Source organism: Leucoraja erinacea, chromosome 22 (assembly GCF_028641065.1).
Source record: "Leucoraja erinacea ecotype New England chromosome 22, Leri_hhj_1, whole genome shotgun sequence".
Taxonomy (NCBI): domain Eukaryota; kingdom Metazoa; phylum Chordata; class Chondrichthyes; order Rajiformes; family Rajidae; genus Leucoraja; species Leucoraja erinaceus.
The window spans coordinates 1,233,581-1,250,581 of record NC_073398.1 but is presented as its reverse complement, the minus strand read 5'-3'; the positions used below and the strand labels follow the sequence as shown (position 1 = coordinate 1,250,581).

Here is a 17,001-nt window from a genome sequence, read left to right as displayed (position 1 = left end):
ATCAGGCTTCTGAATGGTCCTTCTTAAAGCGAGGGTACTGCCCGATTCACCTCTACCCTATGGTGAACTGTCTATGGAACTATGCGCTACAATGCTGAGAACTATTTACTGCACTCTATATCTTCTCCTTTGACCTATCTATTATACTTGAATTTGACTTAATTGTATTTATGTATAGTATATCCGATCAGTTTGAATAGCATGCAAAGTAAAGCTTTTCACTGTACCTTGGCACACATGACCATAATACACCTAAGACTGTGTAGGAAAGAACTGCAGATGCTGGTTTAAATCGAAGGTAGACACAAAATGCTGGAGTAACTCAGCGGGACAAGCAGTATCTCTGGAGAGAAGGAATGGGTGACGTTTCGGGTCGGGACCCTTCTTCAGACATTTGGAGAGGTACATGGACAGAATTGCATCTTGGTGAACTTACAAGTCGGGCTATATAACTTTAGGAATCTATGAAAATGTAACACGCAAGATGTGACAAAGCCTCCCAATTTTAATTGAGTAACAGGAAATTGATTAAGAAACGGCCACAGTAAGTAGGAATGAGAACTGGTTAGTTTTTCTGTATGCTGTCCGAGTTAACAGACTTTAGTTTCTACAAAAGAGTATTTTTTCATCCTATGAGCCAATGCACCTCTGTGTTTCAGGGATATGTCCATCAGGGAATGTTGCCGACTGGTCTACTCCAGACTACTGGAATACCTGCTGAGGGACGCACTGACATTTGGTGCAGCCAACGCCAAGGCTCTGTGGGGGAGGACCCCAGTTGAGGGTCCTGCCCCTGCTGCACATTGAGGGGGCAGGGTGGTGCGGAGATGCCCCTCAAATGAGGGAATGGATGTCACCCGGGGGCCAGATGAATGGCAAGGGTGCCAGGTAAAATGATTCTTATGAACACTACAACACAACGCAAATTAATGTATGTGTACCCTCCGAGAATGTCAAAAGAAGTTTTGCACAGTTGTTCTGTATATGTTTTTTATTCTGAATAAAGTTTATTTTGATTTTTTTTTAAATTCAGAGACTTATACCAGGGGATTGCACAACGCTGTAACACTCCAGCACGAAGTTTGATAAGGCAGCAATTTCCCGTTCAAGGTGACATTGACCTGAGATTTGCTGCAAAGGCCCAGACTGTTCTTAAACCTCAAACTTGTGGTGGCTTTGGAGCCGGAAACTATTTGTGGGATGCAAAGCAACTTTTCAATACCATGATGAAAACTTATTTTCTGCATTATTATTATCATTAATTAAATGCCGTTTGCCAACTCAATGTCTTAGAACATTTGTCAGTAAGATCAGAACTCATTTGACCCTAAGAATGCATGAAATTCTGAAAAAGTAATGAAGTTCCACGTAAAAATAAGTTATTACTATTAACAATGTCCAGATACCAAAACACACCTGGTGAATGGCGATTCACGCACAGGTTAAATCTTCATATCAATATATTATTGTCTTCAAATTGAAATTCGATTGAATCTTATTTGAGTTCAGTTTCTAGTTCACATTTGCCGAGCAGGAATTTCCTTCTATTGATAATTTTTTGTTTGGAAAGCAGTATGAAGAGGAGATAAACAGACCGTACTGCCTTTTCAGGTTGGTTATATAACATGTAAATTAAGGCATTCATCCCAGATTATAATAAATCAATTAGGCAGTTGCCCAATCATTAATTTACTGTCATAGATGAAAATCTAAAATGGAGCAAGAAATGCATGAAAAATTAACCTTTACTTTAATTTGGGAGAGGAAATATGCATTTATCATGTCTTAACAATGCTGACATCAAAACTACATGAGAAGCTACCCGAAAAGATATAAAATGAACAAAACTAAACTAAAGCTAGAATGCAGAGAAGATTTACGAGGTTGTTGCCAGGACTTGAGGGCCCGAGCTAAAGGGAGAGGTTGGGCAGGCTAGGATTTTATTCATAGGATCACAGGAGGATGAGGGTAATTTTATATTGATGAATAAGATCATGAGGGGAATAGATACAAGAGTCGATGCACAGTCTTTTACACAGAGTAGGGGAATCAAGAACCAGAGGACGTAGGTTTAAGGTGAGATGGGGAAGATTTAATAGGAATCTAATGGGCAACTTTTTCTACACAGAGGGTGGTGGGTATATGGTATATTGTGTTTAAGAAGGAACTGCAGATGCTGGAAAATCGAAGGTACACAAAAATGCGGGAGAAACTTAGCGGGTGCAGCTGTATCTATGGAGCAAAGGAAATAGGCAACGTTTCGGGCAGAAACCTTTCTTCAGACTGGGGGGGCGGGGAGAAGAAATGAAAAAGGAGGAGGAGGAGCCCGAGGGTTGAGGGAGAGATGGGAAGGGGAGGAGACAGCAAGGGTTAACAAAAGAGCTAGTGGGGTGAAAGGTGAGAACTAGGGGGACTCTGCCCTTGTTGCGAGTGGGGGGGGATGGGGAGAGAGAGCAGTGTTACGGGGTATGGAAGAGACCCTGGTGCGAGCCTCATCTATGGTGGGGGAGGGGAACCTTCCCTGAAGAATGAGGACATTTCAGATGCCCCGGTGTGGAACATTACAACGACTCCATTCAAGGACCCAAGCAGTCGTTCCAGGTGCAACAGAGGTTCACCTGTATCTCCTCCAACCTCATCTGGTGTGGAACGCTTCATCCTGGGAGCAGATGCGGTGTAGATGGAGGAATTGGGAGTAGGGGATGGAGTCCTTACAGGAAGCAGGGTGGGAAGAAGTGTAGTCCAGATAGCCATTGTAATGTTCTGCACTAGTCAGTATTGTTACTCACCCACAATAGGACCCACAGAATACCCATATTTTGTAAGTTGGTCTCTTAAATTCTCATCTGTCAGCTGAGTCACATCAGTAACATTATTCTCTTCCACACTAGCTTTGTCAGCTTTGTCCGTCTTCCTTGTGGCTTTCTGTGGAAGGAAGACAGTATTAAAGCCAAGAGCGGACACATAGAAAATCTCCATCATTCCTTCCATGGCCACCAGGTATTGAGATAAAGCAATGGCATATTGAGATGAAGCTTAAATCCTCACTAAAGCTGCCTTCAATCCTTCACTGCGACATACTTCTCTATTCTCTTCACTTTACCTGTGGCTATAGAAACATAGAAATAGAAATTAGGTGCAGGAGTAGGCCATTCGGCCCTTCGAGCCTGCACCGCCATTCAATATGATCATGGCTGATCATCCAACTCAGTATCCCGTACCTGCCTTCTCTCCATACCCCCTGATCCCCTTAGCCACATCTAACTCCCTCTTAAATATAGCCAATGAACTGGCCTCAACTACCCTCTGTGGCAGAGAGTTCCAGAGATTCACCACTCTCTGTGTGAAAAAAGTTCTTCTCATCTCGGTTTTAAAGGATTTCCCCCTTATCCTTAAGCTGTGACCCCTTGTCCTGGACTTCCCTAACATTGGGAACAATCTTCCTGCATCTAGCCTGTCCAACCCCTTAAGAATTTTGTAAGTTTCTATAAGAATGGTTATATCCCCAATGGCACGTGTCCTGAATCCTGAAACCCTTACTTGTTCTTTATCTTCGTGGCCTGAGCTGCCCAAGCAACTCCCTTTGACAGCTTTCTTCGCTGTCTATTGCTTCATTTCTCTCATATTTCAAGAGAGTCAAGTGTATTTAATCATATGCATCGGGAACAGAACAATGAAATTCTAACTTGTTGCACCTTCAAAGGCCCATCAATAATACAACAAATCAAGATACAATGACTGATAGTATAATAAATTAATTAAAATAGAGTTGGTAATACTAGGTAACCGACCATAATAGTGCAAAACCAAAATATGGAGCTGCAAGGAACTGCAGATGCTGGTTTTAAAATAAAAACAGTTTAGTTCAGAGATACAGCGCGGAAACAGGCCCTTCAGCCCACTGAGCCTGTGCCGACCAACGATTCTCATTAGCACTATCCTACACACACGAAGGACAATTTACAATTTTACCAAGCCAATTAGCCTCCAAGACTCCAAGCCGGTACGTCTTTGGAGAGCACCCAGAGCACGCAGGTCATGGGAAGAATGTTCAAACTATGTAGACAGCATATGTAGTCAGGATTGAACCCGGGTCTCTGATGTAAGCCAGAAACACTACCGCTGTGCCGCCATGCTACCCCAAAGTGCTGGAGTAACTCAGCATGTCAGACAGATTCTCTGGAGAACATGGAGTGGTTGGAAACCTTCTTCAGAATTAAGTCTTCCTTTCCAAAACCAAAGTAGGTTGTGCAACCAAAAACAAATGCCATAGTAGATCATTGCTTAGATAGGATTGTGGTTAGGGTTGTGCAATGTGGTTCAAGACACCGATGGTTGCTGGGAAGAAGCTGTTCTTGAACCTAGAGATCATGGTTTGTAAGATCCTGTACCTTCTTCCCGATGGTCATAGTGAGGTAAGAATATGGGTAGGGATATGTACGTCTTTGATGATGTTAGCAGATTTTTTGAGGTACACTTCCTGTTCATCCCTTCGAAGGTGGGGAGATCAATACCAGTGGTGGATTGGGCAAATATTTACCACTTTCTTCAGCCTCCTTTAGTCCCGGGTGTTTGTGTTACTGAATCAGGCCTTGACGTAACCAGTCAGCATGCTCTCTCCATATACATAGAAACATAGAAATTAGGTGCAGGAGTAGGCCATTCGGCCCTTCGAGCCTGCACCGCCATTTAATATGATCATGGCTGATCATCCAACTCAGTATCCGTACCTGCCTTCTCTCCATACCCCCTGATCCCCTTAGCCACAAGGGCCACATCTAACTCCGTCTTAAATTAGCCAATGAACTGGCCTCAACTACCCTCTGTGGCAGAGAGTTCCAGAGATTCACCACTCTCTGTGTGAAAAATGTTCTCACTCATCTCGAAACGCATAAAGGATTTCCCACATATCCTTAAGCTGTGACCCATTGATCCTGGACTTCCCCAACATCGGGAACAATCTTCCTGCATCTAGCCTGTCCAACCCCTTATGAAATTTTGTAAGTTTCTATAAGATCCCCTCTCAATCTCCTAAATTCTAGAGAGTATAAACCAAGTCTATCCAGTCTTTCTTCATAAGACAGTCCTGACATCCCAGGAATCAGTCTGGTGAACCTTCTCTGCACTCCCTCTATGGCAATAATGTCCTTCCTCAGATTTGGAGACCAAAACTGCACGCAATACTCCAGGTGTTGTCTCACCAAGACCCTATACAACTGCAGTAGAACCTCCCTGCTCCTATACTCAAATCCTCTTGCTATGAAAGCCAACGTGCCATTCGCTTTCTTTACTGCATGCTGCACCTCTGCATGCCTACCTTCAATGACTGGTGTACCATGACACCCAGGTCTCGCTGCATCTTTTTTCTTTCCCAATCGGCCATTTTATTTAGGTAATAGTGGCCCATTCCCGTTTTTTACCACCAAAATGGATAACCTCACATTTATCCACATTAAACTGCATCTGCCACACATTTGCCCACTCACCCAGCCTATCCAAGTCACCTTGCAGTCTCCTAGCATCCTCCTCACACCTAACACTGCCCCCCAGCTTAGTGTCATCCGCAAACTTGGAGATATTGCCTTCAATTCCCTCATCCAGGTCATTAATATATATTGTAAATAGCTGGGGTCCCAGTACTGAGCCTTGCGGTACCCCACTAGTCACTGCCTGCCATTGTGAAAAGGACCCGTTTACTCCTACTCTTTGCTTCCTGTTTGCCAGCCAGTTCTCTATCCACATCAATACTGAACCCCCAATGCCATGTGCTTTAAGTTTGTATACTAATCTCTTATGTGGGACCTTGTCGAAAGCCTTCTGGAAGTCCAGATACACCACATCCACTGGTTCTCCCCTATCCACGCTACTAGTTACATCCTCGAAAAATTCTATAAGATTCGTCAGACATGATTTACCTTTCGTAAATCCATGCTGACTTTGTCCAATGATTTCACCTCACTTTCCAAATGTGCTGCTATCCCATCTTTAATAACTGACTCTAGCAGTTTCCCCACTACCGATGTTAGACTAACTGGTCTGTAATTCCCTGTTTTCTCTCTCCCTCCCTTCTTAAAAAGTGGGGTTACGTTTGCTACCCGCCAATCCTCAGGAACTACTCCAGAATCTAAAGAGTTTTGAAAGATTATTACTAATGCATCCACTATTTCTGGAGTTACTTCCTTAAGTACTCTGGGGTGCAGCCTATCTGGCCCTAGGGGATTTAAGGACCTTTTATCCATTCAATTTACCCAACACCACTGGAGTCCACGTGTGTTTGTGTGTGACTAACCTGGATTTCACTCAATTCCTCCACCTCCTTTGACCCGCGGGCCCCTGCTATTTCCGGCAGATCATTTATGTCTTCCTTAGTGAAGACGGAACCAAAGTAGTTATTCAATTGGTCCGCCATATCCTGGTTCCCCATGATCAACTCACCTGTTTCTGACTGCAAGGAACCTACATTTGTTTTAACTAATCTCTTTCATACCTTAAGACATTCAATAGAATAGAATCTAAATTTCCCTGAGGGGATCAATAAAGTATATATTACTATTATTAAGTAGAATCTTCCCTAATCTTTATATGAAGCAACGGTGTTGATGAGGTTTCTTATTGATTGCATCAATGTGTTGCGCCCAGAGAATCTTCAGAGTTTTGCACGCCCAGGAACTTGGTGTTGATTCTCTCCACTGCTGTCCTGTTGAGGAGGTAAGGTTCATGGATCCTTGGCTTTCCCATCTTGAAGGTAGCAATCTGCTCTACACACACACACACAGAAACGCATACGTGGACTCCCACATACCGAAACACACAGACACATAGATCCACACACACACACACAGACTCATATATGCAGACTCTCGCACACTATCTGCATCTCTCTCCCTTTCACACATATGGACATTTGTATGGTAGAAGTAGATTGATAGGTTATAGCCTGATGGCTGTGGGGAAGAAACTGTTTCTGAACCTGGATGTTACAGATTTCATGCTGAAACAAAATAAAACTGCAGCCAATTGAAATTCTTTATTATTGGATGACTTATTAATGAATATTCCTGTCAGATTTTGCTGTCCATCTGGTGCCTATTTCTGCAACTGAGCCCATACAGAAAGCTTACCTGCCAAAGGAAATAGTTAAGGATTACTGGATACTGGTGATTCTTGCGTTATAGAAGAGTTGATTTCCTAGAAAAACATCTGCACTGTAATTTTGCGTTAACATGAACGCACTTTACCCATTGAATCCTAAGTTATATAGGGAGATACGTTTCTAAGGGATATTTTTTCTTTCATATTAATGTATTTTATTAGCGATGACTAAGTGGCCCATTGCCATTATTTACTAGCCACAGCCAACACTAATCTAGGACAGGGGTCTCCAAACTACGGCCAGTGGGCCACATCCGGCCCGCAGCAAGCTGTTAACGCATTCCGTGTGGCGGGCTATTTAGCGGGTTCTGTGGTAGCGCAGCTTTAGAGATACAACGCGAATACAGGCCCTTCGGCCCATCGAAACGATGCCCGTACGCACTAGCACTATCCTACATACACGCAGGACAAATTCAAAAACCTGCAAACGTGGAGTGTGGGAGGAAACCAGAGCACCCGGAGAAAACCCACGCAGGTACAAACTCTGAGCAGAAAGTACCCGTAGTCAGGATGGGACCGGTCTCTGGCGCTGTGAGGCAGCGACTCTACCGCTGCACTACTCCTGTGTTGCAAAGGCAAGTTGTGTTGGGGGGGGGGGGTAGCGTGGGGAGGAGCGAGAGGGGTGGGGGGGGGGGGGGGGGATCGTGGGGGGAAGATCGTTGGGGGCAGGGTCGGCCAGGGTCGGTGTGTAGCGGTCTCCCCCCATGGGGGGTGACCCATGAACAGCTTCTGCTCCGGGGCACCACACTGACCTGGACCATTTGATCAGGTCTCTGCCAACATGGCCAGGAAAATCCTCCCCTGACCTTCTCTCTCTCTCTCTCCCCTCTACCTCACCCGCTCTCTTGCCAGCTCTGCGGAGATCGGCAGCTGGGTATTGTGTGTGTGTGTGCGCGCGCGCCCAATGGGTGAGCATTATGCTTGCGTGGGTCTTTGCTAATATGCCTGACGGTTCATCACATTGTGTGTGTATGTGTGAAAGGGAGAGAGATATAGATAGTGTGAGAGAGTCTGTATGTATGAGTGTGTGTTGCTGTGCCTGTGTGTCTGTCTGTGTGTGTGTGTCGGTGTGCGGATCTATGCGTCTGTGTGTGTTTCGGTATGTGGGAGTCCACGTGTGTTTTCTATGTGTGTGTGTGTGTGTGTGTGTGTGTGTGTGTGTGCACACGTGTGCGTCAGTGTGTATGTGTGTGCGTGTGCGAACGCCATTTCTTTATTTTTTCCTACGGCCCTCGAAAATGTGCCAAATATATAATGTGGCCCTATATAATGAAAAGTTTAGAGGCCCCTGATCGAGGGGAAGAACAAAGTTTGTGTGAAAGAAACACTTTATGCCAATTTTTTGTCACAATACTGGGGGCAATAAAATGTAAATACAACCCAATTACTTACTGAATAATGAAGGGCCTGAATAGAGTGGATGCGGAGAGGATGTTTCCACAAATGGGAAAGTCCAGGACCAGAGAGCATAACTTCAGAAATAAAAGAATGTACCTTTAGAAGGAAATGAGGAGGAATTTCTTTAGTCGGATGGTGGTGAATTTGTGGAATTTATTGCTACAGACGGCCGTGGAGGCCAACATTAGGTATTTTTAAGGTGGAGATGGACAGATTCTTGATTAGTAAAGGTATCATGCGCTATGGGGAGAAGGCAGGAGAAGGGAAAGATAGATCAGCCATGATTGAATGGCAGAGTAGACCCAATGCGCTGAATGGCCTACCTCTGCTCCTATGACTTATGAACTTATGTCCCTACGTTAATTGGGTTGGCAATCACAGGGACTCCTCTACCAATTCCTCTCTAGCCCAAGAACGTATAAACAGACATATCAGAGTGCAGCGGCATAGCTCTTTATTTGCAACACATTTTCTCTGACGTGCATGGCTCGTGATTAGGAAAGGGGGAGGGGACAAGAAAAACGGAACAGTTCAGAACAGGAACTGGCCCTTCAGCTCGCAATGTTCGTACCAAATCGATGCTAAGTGAAACAAATCTTCTAGGCTTGCATGTGATAAAGGAAGGGGTTTCGAGGATTAAGGATCAAGGGATAAAGGTGGTATGGAAGAGTTTCAGCAGGGTAATGCATTAAAGTACAGTAACTTAGCGGAAGTGAAGCAACTCCTCACAATGCAGGGTAGATAAACTGTCTCACAGACGAGGAGCGCAGTAACATTGCACTCAGGCGTCTGTTTAATGTCATAGACTGAAGGGGGCATTGCAACTTGGCTGTGACTGCTGTTCCAATCAACGTGGTCACCTCATATTCAAATCTTACTGGCCCACTGCACTGAGTAACTAAAAATAAATATTGATGACATTTGTTGTTTGTTTTGCATTTTACTTATCGATCTGCACAAAATTTCTATAAAAAGTGCATTTTATTCCACATCACAAATTTGTGAATTTGGTAAGGATCAATTTCCAGAACCAGAGTAGCTGTAATGTGGGATTCATTTGTAATAACATCAGCCAGATGGAGTACAAAAAGGAAATGCAAGATGTAGAGGAAATGAGCCAAGAACAATCAGGTTTCACTATTTTACAGAGTGTTTAAATGTTCTTCGGTTTGTTTTAAGTGGGGGATGGGGGAGGGGATGTGATTATTTTTCGAATCACAGTCTCCGGGCTCTGCAGCCTTCCATCCATGGAGCTGGAAGCCTCCTCGGACTATCGTGAGTCCCAGCCCTGACGTGAGGTTTGATCGCCCGGCGCGGGGGAGCTGACCCCCCCCCCCCCCCCCCCCCGATGCGGGAGCGGATAGCCTCGAAGCGGAGGGCCCGAAATGCTGCCGGCTACGGGAGTCAAGATCATCCCGTCAACGGGGGCTCAAGGCCCACGACCGAGCCCACAAAGGGAAAGGAATTGAACTTTACTTCGCCTTCCATCACAGTGAGGAATGTGTAGGAGTCACTGTGGTGGATGTTTATGTTAAAATGTGTTTTTGAGTGGATGGTGGAACTGTAATATTTTGAAAGAATGGTGCGACTGGGCTTGTATACACTTGAATTTAGAAGGATGAGAGGGAATCTTATTGAGACATATATGATTTTTATCACTTTCTGACTAAACCAGCTTTAACATTAATTTGTTAATCACAAACTTTTAATCGTTTTGGTGCACGTTGAATTCTATCTGGCATTCTCATTTCTAGCATTTTCTGCTTTTCTTTCCAATGTCCAGGATTTTAACGTTGGATTCTTGAGATCAACAGTATTATGCTATTCGAAGAGGTCCAATGGAAGTGTACATCCGTTAAATGACAATTCGCAACATTCCAGTAATTTATCCTCAAAGTGACCAAATCTGACATAGGTCTTCAATCTGAAACATTAAGATTGCTTAACTTTCCAAAGATGTTGCCTAACCTGCAAAGTGTTGCCAACATTTTCTGTGTCCAACATCTGCATTTTATTTTGATTCAAACACACGAGGTTGGTTTAGTTTAGAAACACAGTATGGAAACAGGCCCTTCGGCCCACCGAATCAACACCGACCGTTGATCACATGGTACACGAGTTCAGTTATCTCACCTTCGCATCCTGCACACTAGGGGCAATTTACAGAAGCCAATAAACCTACAAATACACACTTCTTTGGAATGTGGGAGGAGCCCGGAACCCCCGTGGTCACTGGAGAATGTACAAACTCCATACAGACAACACCCATAGTCAGGATTAAACCCGGGTCTCCGGCGCTGTGAGGCAGTAGATCTACTCCTGCGCCACTGTGCCACCCTGCCTGCAATCAGTAAAAAGGACCATGATCAAATTCAAGATTTGGGGAATTAACACAGCATAGACTTAACAGTGGTCTTTACACCACATACAAAGCAGCAAATGTGATAGGGAATGTTCTTTTAAATTTGGAAAGCCGACTGAATATACAATAAGCAGCCTCTTAGTCTTATCATCCGGGGTACAAGGCTCCAACTGTGCACATTTCTACATGCAATGCGGGTCATGTAATTTTCGATACTGCAACACAATATTAAGTTTTCAATGCTTATTGAGAATATAATCTTAGAATAGTAATTACACAGATGCCACGATTCAACTCACCACATTCAATAGCTATCTACCAGTGTCACTTTCTACTTCAACTCATGTTTAAGAAAGAATTGCAGATGCTGGAAAAATCGAAGGTAGACAAAAATGCTGGAGAAACTTAGCGGGTGAGGCAGCATCTATGGTGAGAAGGAATAGGCATCATTTCAGGTTGAGACACTTCTCGACCCGAAACGTCGCCTATTCCTTCTCTCCATAGGTGCTGCCTCACCCGATGAGTTTCTCCAGCAATTTTGTCTTCCTTCTACTTCAATAAGAACTTTATGGAAATGTTCACTATTTTCCAATTCTCTCTTCAACAGAACTGATCTTCACAATTGCAGATTCTATCCGCACATTGCCTAAACATGTTTTTCCTTCATTAATTTTCTTTTGCTCCATTCATGAACGTACTCCACAGGAAACAGCGCCCTACTACCCACTTCTTATCTCATCTCAGGAATCAATTATGTAAAGCTTTTCTGGACCATACAAAGATTTGCATCTTTCCTCCAACAAAGCAACCATGCTTGTACACGATACCCTGTTGAAGCCAGCCCAGTGTTTCAAAAGGTTTTGTCATGACTCCCTTTCTTTTATACACCAAGCTGATCAACTCCAGAATTGAAGAGGTCATCAAGAGGATTGATGGCTGAACAGTGGATGCTGCGTATATGGACTTCAGCAAGGCTTTAGATGAGATCCCACACGGGAGGCAAGTCTGGAAGTTTAGATCGCATGGAATCCAAGCAGTTTAGGAGCAGCTCCAGCCAAGACCAAAATAAATTGCAGAGAATTGTGGACGCAGCCCAGACCATCACACAAACCAACCTCCCTTCATTGACTCCATTTACACCTCACGCTGCCTCGTGAAGATCACCAGCTTAATTAAGGACGAGTCGCATCCCAGTCACTCCTTCTCCCCTCTGCCATGAGGAAAGTGTTTAGGTATAGAAATGTGAAAATGCACACCTTCAGAGACCGTTTCTTCCCAGCTGTTATCAGACAACTGAACCATTCTACCAACAGCTAGAGAGGATCCTGAGATACTATCGACCTCATTGGAGATCCCGGGACAATCTTTGATCAGACTTTACCTTGCACTAAACGTTATTCACGTTATACCCTTTGTCATATATCAATGTACATTGTGGATGGCTCAACTGTAATTATATGTGGCCTTTCTGCTGACTGGTTAGCATGCAAAAGTTTTCACTGTACCTCGGTACACGTGACCATAAACTAAACTACTAATCATGCCTTGTATGTTCCCATCCAAATTGTTCATATTAACCACAAACAGCAAATAGCCCAGCACTGATTCCAGAGGCATACCACTAGTCATGGACCTCGAGTCCCAAACAACCATCCAACATCATCTTCTGCTTCTGATAAACGGACTTAGCCCCCTGCCAAAGTATCGCGCACCAACCATCAACCTGGACACACTGCAGCAGCTGTCGATCGGAACGCCTGTTGATGTTTAGTAGAGAGTAGAGTGTTTAATTTAATTTGTTCATGATATATGTATTTTTATTTCTATTTACTTGTTGTTATTTGTACTGCACACTGAATTGACAGTGGTTGAGCAACGTTTTTTTGTTTCCTCTGGGTATGCGAGTACTCAGGAAATGACAATAAAGATATACTGATACTGATACTGCTTCCATTAAGCCAATTTTCTATGCAGTTGGCTAGCTCACCCTGGATCCCCTGCGATCTAACCTTCCAGAGCAGCCTATCACGCGGAACTTTGTCAATTACCTTGCTGAAATCCATATAGACAACGTCTATAGCTCTGCCCTCATCAACCATTTTGGTTGCATCTTCAAAAAACTCAACCAGTTTTGTATATTTTTGTATACATGTACTGTATATTTTTCTCTTACATTTTAGCTCCCAAAGTGCAACACCCCACACTTGTCCGGATGAAACTCCATCTACTATTTCTCTAGCAATATTCTCGTTTATTTATTTAATTTTTTATTTTCATTTTATTTATTTATTTATTTTAATTTATTTTTTAAATTATTATTATTTTTTGACAGCCCTCGCCGCTCCACTCCACTCCGCTCTAGGCGCCCGCTCACTCCCTCTAGCAATATTTTAAACTGATCTATACCAACAAAGGTCCCAACTGTGATCCCTGTTCAGAGACCTCCAGTCAATGTCACATTATCCTCTATCTTCTATATCAAAGCCAAAGTCAATCTACCAAGTCACAATGTGCCTTACTCTTCTGGATCAACTTACCATGAGGAACCTCAATCATCTTCATCATTTAACTCACCTATACTGTAGGACAGGCTCAGTATCCTACTCATAACTTGCTAACCTGGGCAGCACGGTGGCGCAGCAGTAGAGTTGCAGGAGCCGGAGACCCGGGTTCGATCGCGACTACAGGTGCTGTCCGTAAGGAGTTTGTTTGTACGTTCTCCCTGTGACCTGCGTGGGTTCTCCCCGAGATCTTTGGTTTCCTCCCACACTTCAAAGACGTACAGGTTTGTAGGTAAATCGGATTGGTAAATGTAAAAATTTATCCCTAGTGTGTAGGATAGTGTTAATATGCAGGGATTGCTGGTCGACGCGGACCTGGTGGGTCGATGGGCCTGTCTCCGCTCTGTATCTCTGAACTAAACTAAACCCAATTATATGTGTACATTTAGCAAAACAGACTACAGTAGATTTTGTCCCTCCATCCAAGTCAACAATACTGTTAGGAAACAAATTAATGTGTATCATCAACAGGTGTTTAAAACTCAACAATACTTTATCTGTGCAGGCAAAGGATTGGTTGACATTTTGGCTCAAGACCTTGCATCCATTCCAGATACAGGATCTTGACCCAAATAGACAACCATCCCTTTGCCTCCATAGCTGCTGCTCCTGGGTCTTTAAATGGCAAAAATAAATTGCCAAATAAAAGTTTATTTTTGCCATTTAAAGGTCCATGCAGTGAACACACCAACAGCCTTACTCAATCTCCCCTTACCCATAAAGGCCCCACATTGCCATCAGTCCGACATGCCACCACTCTCCCTATAACATCCACAGTTCCCACAGCCCCTCAAGCCCCAGCATCCAACCAACTCCATCCAGCCCCTCCCCATAACACATTCCTGTCAATCCCTCACCCCAAACCACCTGCACACGCCAGTATCCTCAAACCCCCTCACTCTGAACGCCTCTTCATCCTTACACCCCCAACATGCCATCAACATTGTGCCCCTTTGCTCCACACAACCCAGTCACCCCCTCACGTCTACACGTTCCCACACTCCCCATCACCTGCACACATCTCTACTCTTCCTGTCACCTCCTCCCCACCATCTACGTCAACACCTCACACCCCGCTTTCTCCATCACCCCCTCACCACTCCACACACCATCACCTATGCCCAACCTTCCCTCACATGCTGCACCTACCCCATTACCCCCACGCTAAACATCTCCCCTTCAATCCTACCCTCCTCTTCTCACCCTTTTCAAGGCTTAATAGACAATTAATAGACAATAGGTGCAGGAGTAGGCCATTCGAGCCAGCACAGCCATTCAATGTGATCATGGCCGATCATCCACAATCACTACCCCGTTCCTGCCTTCTACCCATATCCGCTGACTCCGCTATCTTTAAGAGCCCTATCTAGCTCTCTCTTGAAAGTATCCAGAGAACCGGCCTCCACTGAGGCAGAGAATTCTACAGACGCACAACTCTGTGTGAAAAAGTGTTTCCTCATCTCTGTTCTAAATGGTTTATTCTTAAACTGTGGCCCCTGGTTCTGGACTCCCCCAACATCGGGAACATGTTTCCTGCCTCTAGCGTGTTCAAACCCGTAATAATCTTATATGTTTCAATAAGATTCCTACTCACCCCAATGTACACCTCATCACCCTCTCCCCTACATACCACATCAACACTCCCTCACGCGTCCCACTCCCTCGTCTCCTCCACGTTTTATTATCCACTCCCTCTTCCCATACTTCATCAGTACAAACCTCTCACCCCTACTCTCCCCCCTCAGTTGCAGGAAGGGGTACAGGCGGCCCAGCAGCAGCTGGATCACGACCCTGCGGCAGGGTTTGCTCACCCTGTGCGTGCGGCCCGGAGCGGGGGCGGGGGCGGCTCCATCCTCCTCGTCGCTGGAGAAGTCTGTGCCGCGGTGGGGGAGATGGTTGCGGGCCGTCAGGTGCTTGAGGTAGAGCTGCACATACACGTCCTTGCGCTGGTCGCCCACGGGCAGGCTGACGCTGTGCGCCACCAACTCGCTCTTCAGCCGATCCTTGGTCAGCACCGACGGGTCGTACAGGTACTCGGGCATAGCTCACTTACTTACTTACTTACTCACTCCCACTCACTCACTCTCTCTCTCTCTCTCTCTCTCTCTCTCTCTCTCTCTCTCTCTCTCTCTCTCTCTCTCTCACACACACTCTTTCTCTCTCCACGCCGCTCACTCACTCACTCCGCGCCCCGGCCGTCAGTGCAACGCACCCATCAACAAGCCGCGCAGCTATTGGTCCGGAGCAGCGGAACCCGACGCTCATTGGACAGCTGGGGAACGGGCGACTCCATGACAACGGCAGAGAGAGAGCGAGAGAGAGAGAGAGAGACACACACACACACACATACATAGACACATATAGACAGACAGACAGACACGCACACACACACACACAGACAGACACAGACACATACACACACACAGACACGCAGACACACACACACACACACATAGACACATATAGACAGACACGCACACAGGGACTGGGGTTAGAGATGGGCAGATGCACATGGGTGGCCAGGACAACATAGATAGAGAAGCGAGCGGAGAGACAAGGGAGAGGGTAGTTACATATCTTTCTTTAATTTGTTCTATGTACTTTTCCATATCTCTTTGTTTTCCTCTCCCCTGACTTTCAGTCTGAAGAAGTCTCGTCCTGAAACATCCCCCTTTCCTTCTCTCCAGAGATGCTGCCTGTCCCGCTGTCACTCCTGCATTTTGTGTCTACCGTCAGTGTTTTTGTTCTCCATGTCTCTGTGAGTGAAGTCCAATTACGCCGTCACTTTCATTGTTTAGAACACCCCTATCCCCCGATTTCATTGTCATCCCTTTTGCAATCGCATCCTTTACTAATATCGTGTAGGAAGGAACTGCAAAAACTGGTTTACACATTTTCTCTTTATCTTTATTCTTATCGTCTCTCGCCGTCTTCCTACTGAAACGCATCAGCTCACATTTTCCTCGTTAAATTCCATCTGCCGTCCGCTAGTTCACTGTAGCAAGCCTGCCACAAGTGCATGGGGTTTATTGCACCTCAGTCTCTTGTTACGAACATATATTACATAAACACAATAGGCACAAAATGCTGGAGTAACTCAGCTGGCCAGGCAGCATCTCCGGAGAAAAGGAATAGGTGTTGTTTCGGGTCGGGACCCTTCTTCAGACTGTCTGTGTGTGAAGGGTCCGGACCCGAAATTTCACCCATACTTTATCGCCAGAGATGCTGACTGAGCCGCTGAGTTACTCCAGCATTTTTGTGTCTGTCTATCTTCCATGTAAACCAGTAACTGCAGCTCCTTCCAACGCTTAAAACAACACAATGGTCCCAGCACTAATTCTTGGGAAATGCAAAATCAGAAAGCGTACACTATAAAAATAATAGACACTTAAAAGAACAATGGTCCCATCAATGTTTCATGAACAATACAAAGACCAAAAGCATACAATATAAATAGAAAATACACTTTAAAAAGCAATGGTCCTAACAATGTTTCTTGGGGAATACAGAGTCCAAAAGCATACATTG

General features: G+C 44.9%; 1 protein-coding gene across 1 annotated transcript in view; it reads right to left on the bottom strand.

Moving 5' to 3' along the window:
• Positions 1-15,587, bottom strand: part of LOC129707617 (lamina-associated polypeptide 2, isoforms beta/gamma-like) — a 36,966-nt gene extending 21,379 nt beyond the window's left edge. Inside the window, exons 1-2 of the mRNA XM_055652745.1 lie at positions 15,285-15,587; positions 2,790-2,925 (exon numbers count right to left, since the gene is read on the bottom strand). Coding sequence (XP_055508720.1) covers positions 2,790-2,925; positions 15,285-15,515 — 367 coding nt within the window. The 5' untranslated portion in view covers positions 15,516-15,587. The remainder of the gene's footprint in view (positions 1-2,789; positions 2,926-15,284) is intronic.
• Positions 15,588-17,001: the final 1,414 nt, after the last annotated feature.